General features: G+C 26.7%; 4 protein-coding genes across 7 annotated transcripts; 1 reads left to right on the top strand and 3 right to left on the bottom strand.

The window, feature by feature from the left end:
- Positions 1-1,011: 1,011 nt before the first annotated feature.
- LOC100168123 (S-phase kinase-associated protein-like) lies at positions 1,012-2,363 on the bottom strand. The gene has a single exon (NM_001162806.2). It carries the CDS (start codon positions 2,091-2,093, stop codon positions 1,605-1,607), a length of 489 nt encoding a protein of 162 aa, NP_001156278.1. The 5' UTR covers positions 2,094-2,363; the 3' UTR covers positions 1,012-1,604.
- Positions 2,364-10,100: 7,737 nt separating this feature from the next.
- On the bottom strand, positions 10,101-10,778 carry LOC103310094 (ubiquitin-fold modifier 1). Its single transcript, XM_008187235.2, has one exon. The coding sequence runs from the start codon at positions 10,621-10,623 to the stop codon at positions 10,348-10,350; it is 276 nt and encodes a 91-aa protein (XP_008185457.1). The 5' UTR covers positions 10,624-10,778; the 3' UTR covers positions 10,101-10,347.
- LOC100159235 (putative sodium-coupled neutral amino acid transporter 10) lies at positions 10,151-17,002 on the top strand. 3 transcript variants are annotated; one of them, XM_008187233.3, is made up of 11 exons: positions 10,151-10,247; positions 11,138-11,266; positions 11,342-11,459; positions 11,525-11,698; positions 11,868-11,974; positions 12,048-12,169; positions 12,684-12,832; positions 14,169-14,305; positions 14,421-14,651; positions 14,731-14,830; positions 15,898-17,002. In XM_008187233.3, the coding sequence occupies exons 2-11, from the start codon at positions 11,189-11,191 to the stop codon at positions 16,572-16,574; spliced, it is 1,893 nt and encodes a 630-aa protein (XP_008185455.1). In that variant the 5' UTR covers positions 10,151-10,247; positions 11,138-11,188; the 3' UTR covers positions 16,575-17,002. The 3 variants fall into 3 exon arrangements, with proteins under 3 accessions (XP_008185455.1, XP_008185456.1, XP_029343619.1); XM_008187234.3 differs by lacking the exon at positions 10,151-10,247 and adding an exon at positions 10,861-10,951; XM_029487759.1 differs by lacking the exon at positions 10,151-10,247 and having other exon boundaries at positions 10,963-11,266.
- Positions 12,826-13,544, bottom strand: Rpp21 (ribonuclease P/MRP 21kDa subunit). Of its 2 annotated transcripts, NM_001163369.1 has the most exon segments (3): positions 12,826-13,216; positions 13,218-13,241; positions 13,366-13,544. In NM_001163369.1, coding segments are annotated over 2 exon segments (381 nt in total). In that variant the 5' UTR covers positions 13,233-13,241; positions 13,366-13,544; the 3' UTR covers positions 12,826-12,850.
- Positions 17,003-18,056: the final 1,054 nt, after the last annotated feature.

The raw sequence follows: 18,056 nt of genomic DNA, 5'->3' as shown, positions 1-18,056 counted from the left end.
TTTATAATCTTCATCCTGGTTTTACGGATGGAGAATAATTCCTTCTGAATACAGCTTTCAGATTATATTTTATACTCTATACTTTTTTTTTTTTTAGTTTATACATGATCCCATCAGTAAAACAAAACAAAAACTATAATCGTGGATTATTGCAAGTTATAATTATTTTAACTGCTGTACATTTTTAAAAACTTCATTGTTAAAAATTATTTAAATTTTTAATAAATTGTGATGTAAGATAATTATTTCTGATTGGAATAAATACAATTAGTAGTTTTAATTCCTTTTAGCACAGAAATGTACTAAATTTGATTTTATTCTTACTGAATTTCTTAAATAGATTATGTATATCTAAATAGTTTATAAAAATGTACTTTAAAAATTGTACACCTTTATTAAATAGAAACTATTCAAAGTTCCAGCAATGGCGATAAATTGCCATAATATGAAAAAATTGTTCCAGAACTTTTGAAACATTATTGATAGATAATTATTTATGGTATAATGATTTTGAAGTTGATACCATAATTCATGAACTACCTACCCAATGAGCAATAAGTTCATGTTTGAAAGTTGATACAATATTTGTTTATGAATATATCAATAAACCACTGGCCAACATTAGTCGGGAGAATAAAAAGTGGCCGCTGGTAATATATTAGCAACCTTTTTTTCTTCAGAGAACAGGGATACTAAAAATTGTATACATCATTCTATAATACATCTGTATTAGGTAATTATATCTAAATCTAATATTTCAAAATGCGCGCTCTGCGAAACCATCACAGAAATTCACCATCAAAAGTGTGCACATCAGCGGCCACTTTTTATTCTCCCGACTATAGTGACAGTAAGTTTCATTGTAATAAAATTCACATTTTTTTTACAACATTTACAATAGACATATTGTATAAAATATAAAACATACTATTTAGTACACAGCCACGACTGTTGATAAAAAGAAAATATTTCCCTTGAGCTGTACTGCTGACCAAATAAATAACATTAATCTAGTCACCAAGATGGAACACAAAATATGCTATTTTATTAGTGAATTAATTTTTTTTGTACATTTTTAATGTTACTAATTCTATAAATTCTAACAAAACAGACATAATTTGGTGATTTATAAAAATTCTATCACAGAATGTTTCAATTTTTTAGTCAATAGTTTTAAGCGACACACATTATACTTTAAAAAAGGGATTTGAATTTAAATTAAATAAAAGAAAACTGTATTGAGTAGATATAAATTGAATTTTATCAAGAAAATAATATACACTTTTAGTAAAATATACACAATATTATATTGGAACTTACAGTAAAAGTTTAGGCAATTCAGTTATAAATTAATCAATACTCACACAAATCAATTATTTGAAATGTATGCGTAGGTTAATCTACCTAGTTTATAAGGCCAAGTACAATTAAGCAGGTATAATGTACAACAAATGTTTAAATCCAAATTGTACTTATATTAAGATATAAACTAAAATAATCTCTATTACAAAAAGTAAACAAATATAAAAGAAAGGTTTATTATTGAATGAAAAATTAAATATATGCTGTTGACAAAAAAAAATACATTTGTAGATAAAAATGAATTACTTTTCCTCACACCATTCATTCTCTTTACGTACTTGATCCTCCTCTGCAGCTGTGAAATCATTTTTTATGTTGAAGGTTTTCCTTATTTCCTCAGGTGTCTTACCCTTGATCATATTAGCAACTGTCTTGCAAGTTACATCTAACAAGCCTTTGATATCCAAATAGTTGGCGGCCAATATGAGTTCAAACAGCGTACCCTGATCCACCTTCAAGAAATCCGCGTCCCAACTGGATATATCGTCGGTGCGCTTTTCACGTCCTTCGTCGTCTTCAGCCGGTGGTGGGTCGTCCTTGTGGTAGGTTGCCCACTGGATGACTTTCTTCAATATACCAGCGTTCACATTGGGCAACGGGACGATCTCCTCGTCTTCCTCTTCCAAGCCCAAGTCTTCCACCATAGTTTTGATGGTCACCGAAGCCTTGGCGATTTCAAAGTCGACTTGAAACACTTCTCCATCCGAACTCTGCAGCTTTATCATAGGCATCTTGTATTGATGTGATGCGTGAATAAGCGGGTGAAAATACAGTCGAGAAAAATGAAAATAATTAAATAAGGACAACTGACGAATTAAATATTGATATTTGATAAGATATAAGCTGAAAATTGTATTCCGTGTGTCACTCGAATCAGTAAGATATTAAATTATGATGTTACGTATTAACTATTAAGCACTCAAGTGGAAACTGTTTAATGAAGTAGCTTGCGTTTTGATCAAACGACAAACACTCAAACGTCACAAACGGCCATATAATGTGGTATTGTGGTGGATTGTGGAACGGAAGGGATAGGGATACGGGATATTATGGATAAATAAAACTACAGTGCGTCCAACGTGATTTGACCGGAAATGTTGATAGTCGACCCAGCACCACGGACCACGGATTAATATACAACTGGATACGCAACGATGCGTCTTATAAATACTTTTTTTGAGTCGTAGCCCTTCTTCGACTGCGGCATAACACCTAGCGCTTTATCGCAAGGTCCTGTTAACTGGGACAATAATAAACTATTAGTTCCTTATTCTCCCGGCAAACACGGAACAATCCTATAAAGCGCTAGTTGTCCTGCCGCAATGCGAGAAGGTGCGGGCTTCACTTATCACAGGTTCGTTGCGTATCCTTGTCGTAGTCATGACAAAATAATTTATTTTGTCATGGTCGTAGTACTAATTGTCTATGTCCAGCACGAACTAGTGTAGTAGTTCGTGATGTCCAGTATATTAATCCGTGCCACGGACTAAGATATTATCTATATTATCTATATCCGTGGTCCGTGCTCTGCACTCTGTTGTCAAAAATCACGTACTAATGACATGACAAATCTGAAAAAAAAGTCCTGAAAAAAACGAATGAAAATATATCAAAATTGAAGTATACATGTGTTAAAATTATATTGAAAAATATATTAAAGTTACACAAAAAATCAATTAATATAAAAAATAGAAAGAAGCTTACCTACTTTTATAATATAGGTATATATTTAATTTTTAAGTTCCTTAATGAAGATCATATTTTTGGCATTTGCTGTAACTTAGAAACTTAGTATTTAGTTATAGTGTAAAGATAATAATATGGTATATATCAAATTGTATAGATAAATACAAAAAGTTACATATTATAAATTATTCATCATAAATTGAAAGGTAGTTTTAAAAAATTTTAGTTTGTTATAATAGGAATTAATTTTGAATGGTTTTTAAAATATAGTAGACTAATAAATATAATATACGGAATTTTTATAGATACTTATAATTTGAACTTTGATTAGGAACATTACATAAAAACAAACGTTTTTTGGTATAATAATAGGGTATATGTAGGTATACCTACGTTAAAATGGGCGAGACCGTTTTCGACCAAAAACGTACCCTTCCCTTTTCGGCCAATTCACTTTTCGACCAAATTTAAAAAAGGTCGATTCCCTTTTCGACCAAAATTGTACCCTTCCCTTTTCGGCCGATTCACTTTTCGACCAAATTTAAAAAATACGTCGATTCCCTTTTTGACCAAAATCGTACGGTACGATTCGTACCCTTCTCTTTTCGGCCGATTCACTTTTCGACCAAAACAAAAAGTTTTGTAATATGATATGTAAAATAAATAAAATAATTGGTATATAATTTCTGTAAAATTATAGCAATTATAATTTTAAAAATTATTTAAAGTATAAGTTGCATAAAATGTTGTAAAATAAAATATGAAAAAAATTTTAAATATAAGAATATATTATTAACATTAGTTTTGTGTTAATATGTCACACTGTGTATAATATTTTATAAAAAGAATGACATAATATACAATGTTGTCAATAATTATTAAGTATAAATAGTATAATAGTAATGTGTATAATATAATATTAAGACATAAACTAATAAGTATATAGTTGTTGTTATATAATAGCAAATATTATTGATAATAATTACTATTATATACTTTAGAGTTTAGGTTATACTTACAGAAAAATATTAAAAGTATAAGTTGTATAAAATGTGTAAAATATATAAATAAATATTTATAATATTATAATAATTTAAAGTTTTTGTCAATAATCATTAAGTACAATAGTAATATGTATAATATATATAAAATAATAAACTGATAAGTATATTATAATTTTTGTAAAATTATGGTAATTATAATTTTAAAAATTATTTAAAGTATAAGTTTCATAAAATGTTGTAAAATAAAATATAAAAAAAATTTTAAATATAAGAATACCTATTATTATTATTAAGTATTAACACTAGTTTTGCGTTAATATGTCACACTGTGCATAATATTTTATAAAAAGAATAACATATTAAAATATTTTGGTATGTTATCATCATTTGGTATGTTTTTACATATATGTATTACAAAACTTTTTGTTTTGGTCGAAAAGTGAATCGGCCGAAAAGGGAAGGGTACGTTTTTGGTCGAAAACGGCTATACCCGTTAAAAAGGCCTGTTTATAGGTATAAACAGCCCTTTTTAACGGCCGTGTGTCATAAACTCATAACATAGGAAAGAGCTGTACCGAATTATAGCATTACATTTTTATAGCTTTATTATTATAATTATATCGGTACTATAATTGTATTTATTATTGACTATTGTATAATCTATTACATTTTATTATTTTAGACTTGTATTAAATTAAATTTTTTTATATTTCAATTTGTGATTTAAGTAAGTAATTAACATTTTTTATGTAATTTTAATTTATTCTTTAATTTTGATATATTTTCATTAATTTTTATCGGGACTTTTTTTTCCGGGATTTTTTTCCACGATTCGATAAATCACGATGATCTCTACTCTTTACATCTTGTCATATAAGTAATTAACCATGACAAATTATATAATTTGTCATGTAATTAACCACAGCTTACAAGATTTAGGTCCAGTCTGTTGTACCCTACTACTCTCATATTATATATTTAGGATCCTTGTATTAAATTTTAAAGCTTTTTTACCCAACAAATAACATTTTATTGACATTCATAAAAAAAAAAACTAAAAAAACCGAAACCGAAAATGTCCGAATTCCGTAAACAGTTCAAAACAAACCAACATTTTTTGAAAATGTTATCGTGTAAAAAATGCTATTTTAAACATTAACAACTAGGTTAAATGTCATGTATTGTTTTATCGTTCATTTGTTTTAGAGTTACCAGTACCGCAATTAGGATTTTTGGGGCCCCGGACAAAGTCAATGTATGGGGCTCTGAGGTCTATGTATATAATATTTTTTTATAGGGTACCTATACAAAAATAAATAATGATGGTGATTTTTTTTTAAAAAGCCTAAAAATATAATGTGAAGACCTACTAGTCACTACCCAGTGACCAGTGATCATTTATAGATATTATTATGGATAATGCATTACCCCGGCTGCCCCTGCGGTTGTTGCGGCACCGAGAGTTACACCAAAAACCAAAATCGATTATACAAAAACCGATTTTGCGTAAAAATTCCCGTTTTTCCCTAATTTTTCTTTTGTTTTTCACAGCGCTTTTTAAAACTGTTAGAAATTTTTTACGTTTTACCCCCAAGGCCCAAAGTACTTAAGTACCTACCTATCAACTAGATTCACTTTCTCATCAGAAAAGATTGGGCTGTTATTGCACAGTTTTTTTTAAAAACATTTAAAGTTGGATTTTTGATAACTTCACGACATTACTAACCACAAGTCCGCACTCAATAACACGGGCACACGGCCGCCCGGATTAGTAAATAATAATGTCGTGTAACATTGTAATCGCTGGTAGTATTAGCACAGAAATCTATCTTAAGAAATCTATTCTGTGGTATTCATATTAGACATTATAGTACTAAATATTTCTTACCGCCGAAAAATCATAGATATTATAAGATATATAGGTATATATATTATAATATCTAAGCGAAAAACCGGCCAGTGAGTAATCGCTATCTGTAGTATTTATTATCAATGGTAATAGTTACTACTTACTACCTACTGTTTTAGTGTTTTATAATTTTTTTTTTTTAATATTGAATTATTATCCCCACAAAATGATGTATTTAACAAATAAAAACTTATATCATTTTTTCTACGAAATAGTATTTGATGAATGTATTAATTGATGTACCTAATCAACAATATTGCGATACAAGACGTATTCTATACCTGTTTAATTTTTATTTATTTACTTTGAGTTGGAAATTTGGAAATGTCTTCTTCGGATATTGGTAAATATAGCTATAACATACTATTTAAACATTAAGTAAATTGTTATTATTGTAGATTTCATACCATGTACAATGTACAAACTACATTATATCTGTTGAATAATAAAGTATATTTGGTTAATTTTAAAAAGTGTATTTGTTTTAATATCAAATTATCTTTAGATGACAACAGTATACCGATAAATGATTTACCGAATGATACAGAAGCAGCCATAAGGTATATTAAAACATTATTACCAGTAACCGTAAAGGATACATTTAAATACCCACCGATTGTATTTATTCACCAACTATATGATATAGTACATAATAAGACATTGATTAATAAAGAGCTGGTTGGTAAATATAATTTGAATTACTTGTTCATTATAGAAAAGTGTCATTTAAATTTTATCCATAGGAGATATTAAGAAAGCAGTCCAAGATACAAAAACTTACAATTGGAACTTCTGATTCTTCTTCAGCCTTAATATTATATGAAGATTATGTTAAGTACACTTTAAATTTATTTCCAGAAAATCGTTGTGTCAACAAATTTTTAAACGTTATTTTACTTCAATAAAATCATTTGGAGTGGAAAAATGTACATTGCTTCAAAAATTTAAATTGCAGCAATATGAATTGACGTAATTATTTAAATTAAATGTCTGTTTTATTATTTTGGTAATAAATAACATGACTTTTTTACAGAGAATTGATCAACTGTGGACTTTTATTGATTAGAAATCAAGAAAGTTATTGGATATCTTTTCCATCATCTGGTAACTTTATAAAGCGTTACATTGAAGGTCGAAAATATATTATTCAAATAATTAAACGGAGAAAATTTCAAGAGATATTAGAAAGTGTAAGTTGTTTATGAGTCTACTACTATTTTTTACAAAAATTCTAATTAAATTTCTGAAGCAAATTTTTCCAATTATTTTCAAAAATTCTATTCTGCCTAATTCTCAATACAACAACTGTGGTTGTATTGTAGAGTAAAACAACTAAACTGCATAGAGTAATGGATACCATATCTTACTCATTGGAAAAATAATTACACTGCACATGTGTCTTCCTAGATGTTTCAAAATTTAGAAATGCACTCAACTATAGCCAACATTCAATATTTCAACTGGTGTCTCCCAAGAAAATCTAGGAAAAAAATTCTCCTGAATAAAAACCCTAATTCCTGAATAAAATACCTAATTGTAGGATACAACTGTCAAAAATAATAACTAATAATAATAAAAAAAATGAAAAATTTGAAAGATAATTTTTATAATATTATCTTGGTCAGACAGTTTGATTGCGCATAACATAAAAAATAAATTATATATTATATAATATTTAGTCGGTCATTTTGTTACAAAAAAAAGTTTCTCAGACCTCTGTTCGCTTATAATATAAAAAAAAGTTATGATAATAATAAATAATAATTATAAAATATAAAATTTGAATGATAGTTATTATAATTATATCTCGGTCAGACAGTTTGCTTATGAATATTTAATCAATCAGTTAGTTATAAAAATAGTTAGTCAGTTCGCTTGCGTATGTTATTAAACCCAGCTGTTAAAAATTCACCAAGGGTTATATTATTTTTATATTTTCTTTTAACTTATTTATTTAGACAGATGTTTTCAATTTGATTGTGTCATTTTATATTGTACTACTCTCTTTGGGTTCACCTAAAGCGATGATGCTAACTTTGCTCGATCGGCATTCATTTTGTTTTTAATTTTTCTTATAAGTTTCCATATTGAGGGCATTTTTGACCAACTGGTTTTGAGAACCTATTATTCCATTTTTCAACAATGTTGTTTGTTCTGTTTTAAAATTAGAGTGAGTTGACCTCTTATAAAATTTAAAGGTAAGATTATTATCTAGGCAATATCATAGGCTTTTATGATTTTTTAATTTTAAAACGAGTTATGAGAATTTTAAGATTTACAATTATATATAAGTATTTGCTTTGGGGTTTTTTATCTGGGGGTTTTTATTCTGAGAATTTTTTCCAATTACCCTCCCAAAAAAGTTCTCGCGTCTGTTCTTTATAATTTATGTGCTGCTGATCATTGATCAACCTTATACTTTAGAGTTTAGACACCCACAATGTACATAAATACTATAAATCAAATTTGCCTATTGTTCCTATAAACAAACTGTAAATATCTTGTAAAAATAAAAATAATATTTAATTGTTTTTTTTTTTTTTTATGGAATTTTAACAATATTAAAATTATTAAAATATTATGTTCTTCGATTACACGATTCATTACATAAATTAAGATATAAATAATGACTTTAATCAGTGAGTCACCAAAGTATATTCATTATTCATTTTGCAGAGTAAAATATACAACAATTAGTCATGACAACCTCAACTCAGTTTTGAGAACAGATTTTAGTGCTCTAAAAAGTGTAAAAACATTATGATGTACATTACCGTGGACCGTAAAAAATTTGTTCTTCTGCGCATCTCCATATGACACCTTGCCATAGTGGAATCGATGGTAGGGTGTCACATGCTGATGCAGAAAATTGGCTCTTCACTGGATAAAGCATACAATTAATTTATATATACAACTGTATAAGACTTACTTAATTGATGTTTAAATAAACATTTTTTTTTAGATTTAGCAATTAGTAACTATCCTTAGACACTGGTTTATTTCACTCAGAATTATTTTCTTTTTTATATAATGATTCATCATTGAATTCAAATTTAAATCATTCAGAAGTGACTTGTATAATTAGGATTACCAGATTTTTTTTTACATACTTGGCATTAAATTAAAACTAATTTCCAAATGTCTAAACTAATTTTTAAGATAGTAAATCAAGATGTTCTGAACTGAATGAAACTGCTTCTTTAACCATTTTTGTTTATTTTTTTATTAAAATTTTAAATATTATATTTGATCAGTGATCATGAGTCATTACTAAGTGAAAACGTACTAGAGTAAATTGTGCAATACACATAATAGTTAAAGTCGTCATCACTATTTAGTATTTACATACTTTTTTTTATAAAACAGTAAATTAATTTAAATGTAATTGACCTAATACCTTAATGTTTGGGGAACATGGTAAGAAAATGTTTTAGTACTCTAAATTAATTTTAATATATTATAATAAAATAACTAATTGATAATTTTATTTAATATCAACCGATACTGTATTATGGTAAACAAATTGTGCAAATAACACTAATGGTTCTACACACAGGGCTTTAGGGGCTAAGCCCCCCCAAAAATGTCCATAGCCCTCCCAAATATTTTCTACAATTTGTTTTAAGCTTATTCAATATTATCAAAGTAAGGCCCTATTAGCCCCCCCCCTCAAATCTCAAACGCTATTTGCGCCTATGGTCATTGTATATGGATAAAAGACTTTTTTAATTGTTATATTTTTTTATGAGATTTAATATTTAAATAAACTAGTATTCTAAAAATATTCTTAAACCAGGGATGTTCATAGTTCAAACGTCTAAAGACTACATTTTAGGATACGAGTCATAAAAGCCAGCAGGGTCCTAGTAAATTCCTATTTATAATTTAATTCTATGTTACTTTAGGAAATTGCTTTTCAAACATCTTAAATTAATGTTGAAAGTTTTTTTCTTATCTATTTAAATAGATACACAATAATAATACACTAAAACATAATAAAATTATAATATTTATAATTTTAGGATTTAGAAGTTCGTTGCGCTAAGGTATCAAAGATAAAAGAACTTGGTTTTAAATACTTTTTACATGATATTAAAGGATCAGAGGATATAATAAAGTAATATAAGTTACAAACAATATATGAATAAGAAGTATTTTATTAATGAACATAAATTTAATATTTATCTAGAATGAATACAACATCAGGATGTCTTTTAAGAATTGCTTGAAGAACAATTTTACGTTCTTATACAAATGGAATTATATTACTCACAATTTATTATAAGGTATTGTATAGAAAAATAAAAAATAAATGTTTAATAAAATAATACAAACCGAAACAGATTATTTGATAATTTATTTAAAATTTTAATAATATATTACATATTAACATTTAATTAATCCGACTCTATCTCTTGGTATAAGCCTCAGGTCCGTTCCATGTTTTAGAAAAACAGCACCCGCAGTCTGTTGTGGGTTTATACCGATCCCATCATCTGTAATTATGGCTGATGTTTCGGGTGATACTTTGAACTCTTCAGCTGCAAATTTTAAAACAGCAGTGAATGGAGCAGCTTCTGGTACTTTAAGTATTTTAAATGGTAGTTTTGGATCCGATGTTAATGTTATTTTGAATCCTACTTTTTGAATAGAATCTCCCATTTTCTACAGTTTGTATAGCACTGTTTCATAAAATACTTATACACTAGTCAAAAAAAACATAGAACTACCAAATTTTGATTAATATTTACAGTTAGTCAAGTATAATTAGTAAATTAGTTAATAACGTTTTAGTGCCTTTCACTATTTCTTTTTTCTCGTCTATCATAAACTTAATTCTTATCACCGCTGATGTGGTGTCCAGGGTTTCCCAGAATGTCTTATCATACATAACTACGTGTTTGTTTCTGAGTTCATATATATTATTTATGTTAACTTTAACACTTGGCAGTTTTTTAAATTCTATTCTACACAATCTTTTAGTCAATAGGTAAACGCGAATAATACATTCTGTTTTACATTCTGTTTTTGTTAAAAGATTAACAATTAATATAATATGAAAACATTCAACCTCACAATTTTAACAGCATAATTTCATTAAAATTAATTATTTTAGAATGTAAAATTTACTATCTATAATATTGTTTTGTTTTAAAATTTGTAATTTTCTAATTAGGTACTATGACTAACCTATTTAAAACAGTTGAATGAGAAATACGTTTTTAAAATGAGAGCCCATGTAATGACGTTAGCCAACAGCATTATCGGTGTTAGCATACTAGCTATGCCATTTTGTTTTAAAGAGGTAAACATGATATTGTATTATAATTTAAAAATATATAACTAATGTGTACCTCTATATTTATTCATATATATATAGTGTGGAATAGTACTTTCAACATTATTATTGGTGTTAAGTAATTTAATGTCGAGAGCATCTTGTCATTTTCTATTAAAGTCTGCTATTAAATCGAGGACACGAGATTTTGAATTTTTAGGTAAGCAACTACGTTTATTTTTACAAAATTTGATATTAATTGTTTGTTGATATTATTTATTTCAGCATTCCATTTATTTGGAAAATTAGGGAAACTCACTGTTGAGTTGAGCATAATAATGTTTCTTATGGGGACCTGTATTGCATTCTTTGTTGTTATGGGTGATTTAGGACCACAGATTATTGGTAACACGTTTAACATAAAAAATACTGCAGCTCTTCGTCCAAGCATTATGATTGGTAAATATTGTATGATATTAAAAATTATAATTTGTGGGATTAATTAATCATCATTTTTACAAATATAAATTATATATTTTTATAACTATGTTAAGATTATTGAACTGCCTTTTGGCTTGATTAATATTATGCAATTGCTTTTATTTATGTTAATACAAATTATTTATAGGTTTAGCTGCATTTGTAGTATTACCGTTGGGGTTGTTACGTGATGTTAATAGTTTAAATACAATTTGTACAGCAGCAATAATATTTTATGCTTGTTTAGTATTTAAGGTAAGTCTTTAGATTAAATAAATAATATTTACAATATTAATTACACCTTTGATAATTTGTTATGCTTTTTCAGATTTTCATTGAAGCTTTTGACAAACTTTTCTCTTTTGTTTGGGTTTCAGAAATATATTTTTGGAAACCAGTCGGTCTTTTCCAATGTTTACCAATATTTTCAATGTCTCTATTTTGTCAAACGTAAGAATTAAGTATTATTTGTAGATATCATAGTACTTAAAAATGAATACGATTTTACTAAATTATAATTCATATTTTTCTTTAAACTCAAAATATTATATCATTAAGAGTTGTTAGATTACAATTAAAGAATATTTTGTATAGTTTTTAATTCTAAAACATTCAAATTGCTTAAAATATCTAATCCTATTTAACATTTTATTTTAAAATAAATATTCATAATAATATATAGTTTATAAAAGCATTTAAAGTAGCTGTGCTGACTCAATAATTTTGCTCAATCAAACCTAAAATTAAATCTCTTATAAAATAAAGTAATTTCTCTATGACGAGTGTATAATTTACTTATTTTTATAATTTTAAGCATAAAATATCTTTTTACAATTACCAATTATATGAAATATTTTCATTCGGTATTTGTTAATTTATAATTTATTGTTAACTGTATTCATCGAGGTATTTGTTGATTGTTTTTAAAATATTAATTATATTTATAAAATTGTATGATTAATAGACAGCTGTTCGATATATTTGAGACAATTACAAATGAATCATTAGATAAGTTAAATGCAGTAATACGCTCATCGATGAATATGTGCACTAGTGTTTATATTAGTGTAGGAATTCTGGGATATATTGCACATTACGACTCAGTATTAACAGGTAAAACAATTTATTTTATTAATCGTAAATAATAGTTTGTAACAAAAATTCAGAGTTTTCTGACCACATACAATTATTGTTATTTTTTCTAAAAGTTTTTGACTTTCCACAAAAATTACATGACCATTTAATTGTGCCTTTGGACTTTTTTATTGTACGACATGTTACAGTTTTTCCTGGTATTAGCATAGTATCGCAACCTTTACAGATATTTCTTTTAATTTCTGGATCAATTTTTAGTAAACTTTTTTGCGATAAACCTTTCATTATAGAGTTATATGTTGATGATAAGCCAGGACATTGTTCAGCCAGAGCTGTACTTAATTGATATAGGTAATTAATGCGATTTTGGGTTATCTCCACATTGAATTCTTGTTTTTTTTTTCTCAGTTTTTGTCATATTTATAACCTAAAATGTTTAATTATTATTAATTAGTTATGATATGATATTAAACTGTGTGAATTACTTATATTATTAATAATAAAACAAATTGTCTCTTCAATAGTTCAATATTTTAAACAATTGTACTTACTTCTATCACAGATTATCTCGACTTCTATGATAATATAATTTACCAATACAATTTAAATTTAGGTTTAAAATTAATTATTTAATAATGAATATCAAATTATTAACTGTTGAATAGTTGTCTGTAATACTCTTCACTTCTGCTCATATTTCATTGATCTGTTTTATTTTATTATTATTATTATTTGTTTTGTTTACAATTTACATCAGCAAAATTGCGTTTTGTACACTATCAAATATGATTGTTATAATCATAGATGATAAAGATATTGATTTATTATCTATGGTTATAATCACGGTCTTATACAATTCCGTGATAAAACTGTTTTTTAAAAAGTTATCGTTATTTAGTCATCAGTGTAGCCAACCAAATGTTTTGAACAATTTTTAATTAATAAAATTATTATATTATATTGTACTATTAGTACTTAATATTTAAAGAATATTCATAAAATATTGAATAGAGTTATTATATCGTCCCCGTTCATGCAAAACACACCAAGTCTAAAAACATGAATCAGCTTTTGCAATTTTTTCAAACTTTAAATGTATACCATATGTGACCAAATTTTTTTCTTTCTTTTTTTAATTGAGTTTCCCTTAAGGGAAGTAGCTGTTTATGAGTAGTAATAAATAATATGACACTGTGAAATTTATAGTTCTTATTATTGTTAAAATACAAATTTCTAAGTCGATTTTTGGACTTAGTGTATTTTGCATGAACGGGGACGATATTATATAATTTATTTGTTATACATAATGTTTAATTAGAGTAAATATTTAATTTCAATGTTATATGATTTACAGGGAACATTCTTACTAGTTTTTCACAATGCCTGTCCAGTGACATAATTAAAATTGGTTTTGTTATGTCTATTGCTGTTAGTTTTCCTTTGGTAATATTTCCATGCCGTTCATCAATATACTCTCTAATTGCTACAAAAGTAAGATTACAACTCGGATAACAAGACTATTTAGTATTTACAATTAATTTCAAATAAAAGTATAATTGATATATTCCTGATTGGTAAAATATAATTTTAAATTTGTTTTCTTAAGGATTATGTACTCGTATCTGGAGGAAGACAACATATTGCAGAAACCCCTTTCAAATGCATCACATTTTTTATAGTATTGTTTTCTTTAGTCACCGGTCTATTAATGCCTAATATAGAAGTGGTATTGGGACTGATTGGATCCACCATAGGAGTCATGATAAATGTTATGTTTCCTTCTATGTTTTTAGTACGTGTGGCAAATAAAAGTCCTAAAGAAAGGTTTTGGGCTAGAGTAAGTGTGTTAACTTGTTTAGTAAATTTTAATAAATAATTGTGTAATGAGTAATATTAACAATACATTTTTTTTTCAGTTTATATTTTTTGTAGGTATATTCATTATGGTAATGGGAACTTCGGCTAATCTTTTTGCTATACAACAAACCTTTACAAATACAAAAACAGTTCATAGAGGTAAAGTAGAAGTGAAAAATTATTTTTACTGATTTGAATAAATTATCAATTGTAATAAAAATCAATTATATGATAAGAGTATTTAATATTTATACTTTTAATTTATTATTAGTTTATTAGTTTCAAACTACTAACGTTTAAATTTTAAAAAATTATTTATCTTAAAATGTTTCTACTAATCACCTTATTGGTTGGTTACATAAATGCACAATATATACTTGAAATATATTTTAAAAAAAAATTTAATTTATAATAATTATAAAATTATCAATTGAATTTTGTATGTTAAATTATTATATGGACATTATAGGAAATCATGACTACATAGTTCAGTAAGAACATTTCCCCTGGACTTGCCAAAGTTTACTCCATTATTACTGTTTCATAGTATCTCATATTTTCATAGTTTTTTAACTATACTCTAGTGACTGATATATTTTATCCTAGTCTTATTATAAAACTGTTACTAATCTGTTAGGCATATTATTTTAATATAAATATGTTTTTGGGCCGGGTACACATTTTTTGTTTCTGACCGATTTTTCCTAAGGTTTTTGTTGTCATGGTCTTTTTGTAAAGGAAAAATATCTATGTAATATTTATATACAAAAACTGTAAAAAACTTAATTTAATTTATAGTCAACCCCCACTATTTCAAAAACCTGGCTACGCCACTGATCATCTGGGTTATCTTGACTACCTAAATATTTCCAAGACCATCTTGTATAACCAGATAATATGCTGTATACTTATAAGTTATAATATTGATTCATTTAGTTTTTGTATTAAATTTAAAAATATTTTTTGTTCTTAAAATGAATTATTTCTACCTGATAAATAAGGTATTATAAATATACTAACATATTATACCTACCTAATAAATATAATAACTGAATGCTAATCTAGTGTCAAAAATATAATTCAAATATACTACTTTTTTATTTAAAAATTGCGCTAGTCGAGATAACACGGTTGTGCACCTAACATAGTAAAACGGAAGTACCAATATTTCTATTCAAATCAAACATTTTTCTTAATTTAATATTAAAAAAAAAATTGTGTTATAGAAGCCGAATCATTGAATTTTAAACCTATGGATACACATCATGACATTATAAATCCAAAATTGAAAACATCCGAAGAGATAAGAGTTGAACCACCTATTCCTGTGGAACCTATTATAAAATCAAATGTTGATGTGAAACAAGAAAAATCAGTTAAAGTAGAAAATGGAAATACTATAAGTAAAGATGCAATTAACAAAGAGGATGAGGAATTGGAAAAAAGACCTGAAATAGAATTACTAGAAAAGTTAAAAAGTCATGAAAAAGAAGAGAAAAAAATATTAGCTGAATCCAAAAAAATTTTAGAAGAATTAAAAGGAGCTCGTCAAGTACAGTTTGAGAAAAATAAAAGAAGACCTGTAAACAATGTGAAGGACTTAAACTTCAGCATGAATAAACAAGAAGTTAAAAAAAATGATATATCTTTGGATGAAAAAAAAAACCAATTAGTTAAAGATAAGTTGCCTTTACCTTTAGTGTTAAAAGAAGCTAACAGACCTAATAAAACCAAAATGGAAACAATTAGAGATAAACGAGATTTGACTTCAACAGTGCATAGTAATAATGAAGAAAAAGAAGAAAATTGTGATAAAAATGAAAAATCTGTAAATGAAGACGTCCCGAGAGTTAAACATGTTGATAACATAGATAATATTGAAAATATAAGTATATCAAATTGAATATTAAACATTGTAAACATACCCACTTCTTCATCCCACCATTCCCATCACCATGGTTGATCTCTATATTTTGCAATACTTTATGTATAATTAATTCTAATACAAACGTAATATGTACTTACCACAATTATTGCGGCAATATTTTTTTTAACCTTTTTGTGGACGAATTTGTATTATTTTTATGTGTATTAAATTAAAAGTTCCTATATGGTTAACAGTAATTACAATTTGTATTTATTATTTTCATGTTACTAAAGTTGTATTATATATACGGGGTACTCTCTAAGAAATGGAAAACAAAATATTTGTTTGGTTATTCAAATTTAACGATTGTTTAATACTTTATTTAATTGTAGAAGCATTCTACATGAAATTTGAATGTACTATCTGTTATAATTATGTGTAATAAAAACTGTAAAATTAAGTTATAATTGTATTTCTTATGTTACCGTAACATACCTATGTGCCTTACCAGTTTACGAGTATAACAGTATATTTTATTTATTAATTGTCTATTATCTGTTTTAACATACATTTATTAATATTTTTAAATAATAAATATACACTATAATAATATTATTAATTATGTAATAGATTCCTTTATTTTCAACAGCACCTAATACCAAATATTCCTCAACTTTTTTAATACTTTTCAGCATTTTAAAATCAAAATAGTTTAAACGTTTTTATCCTAACTATTTAACTGCTTTTGGTTAAAATAGTTAAATAAATCTTAAGGGACACTATGACTCTTCATGGTCATTTGTTGTCTCCGTCTAACAAGTGTGTTACAGAACAAATTTACTCTCAGCAGATCACGTTTACATGATCCACTACACCCGGATGTGTTTTCTCCGCCTTACAAATGTACAACATAGAAAAAACTGTTTTGCGCGTGAAAGAACCGAAAAGGCTATAGTCATAACTAAGAAACGAGATTTTCACCACATATAAATGATAACTTTGGCTGTGCAATGTTGTTTTTATTTTTTTGATATAATTTATATGAAAAAAGTTTTTCAAGTTTGAAAAACACAAACAATAATGGTTTTTGAAACAGTAAGAACTTTTTTCATATAAGTGATATCAAAAAAATAAAAACAACGTTGCATAGCCAAAGTACTCCCTTTTATGTGGTGACCATGTCGTTTCTTAGTAACGACTGTACACTTCTCGGTTCTTTCTCGCGCAAAACAGTTTTTGCTAAGTTGTACATTTTGTAAGACGGAGACAACGCATGCGGGTTAACGTCCTCTTAAAATAAACCGGTGAAAATCAATCCCGTATAAAACGATATTCACCATGTCACCATATAGCTATTAGTTGTTCTGCTGCAAAAGTAGGTAGGTATACTTACCAAATTTAAAAAAACTGGTTAACATTTTATACCCACCAATCATATAAAATAATTTGGGAACGATTCTCGTTTAGCAACCTATCGATTTTTAAGATTTTTTTTTTTTTCAAAATGTGTGTTTTATG

The sequence above is a fragment of the Acyrthosiphon pisum genome, chromosome A1 (genome assembly GCF_005508785.2).
Source record: "Acyrthosiphon pisum isolate AL4f chromosome A1, pea_aphid_22Mar2018_4r6ur, whole genome shotgun sequence".
NCBI lineage: Eukaryota > Metazoa > Arthropoda > Insecta > Hemiptera > Aphididae > Acyrthosiphon > Acyrthosiphon pisum.
Note: the sequence above shows the minus strand (reverse complement) of the source record. Positions and strands in the feature narration are given on the sequence as shown.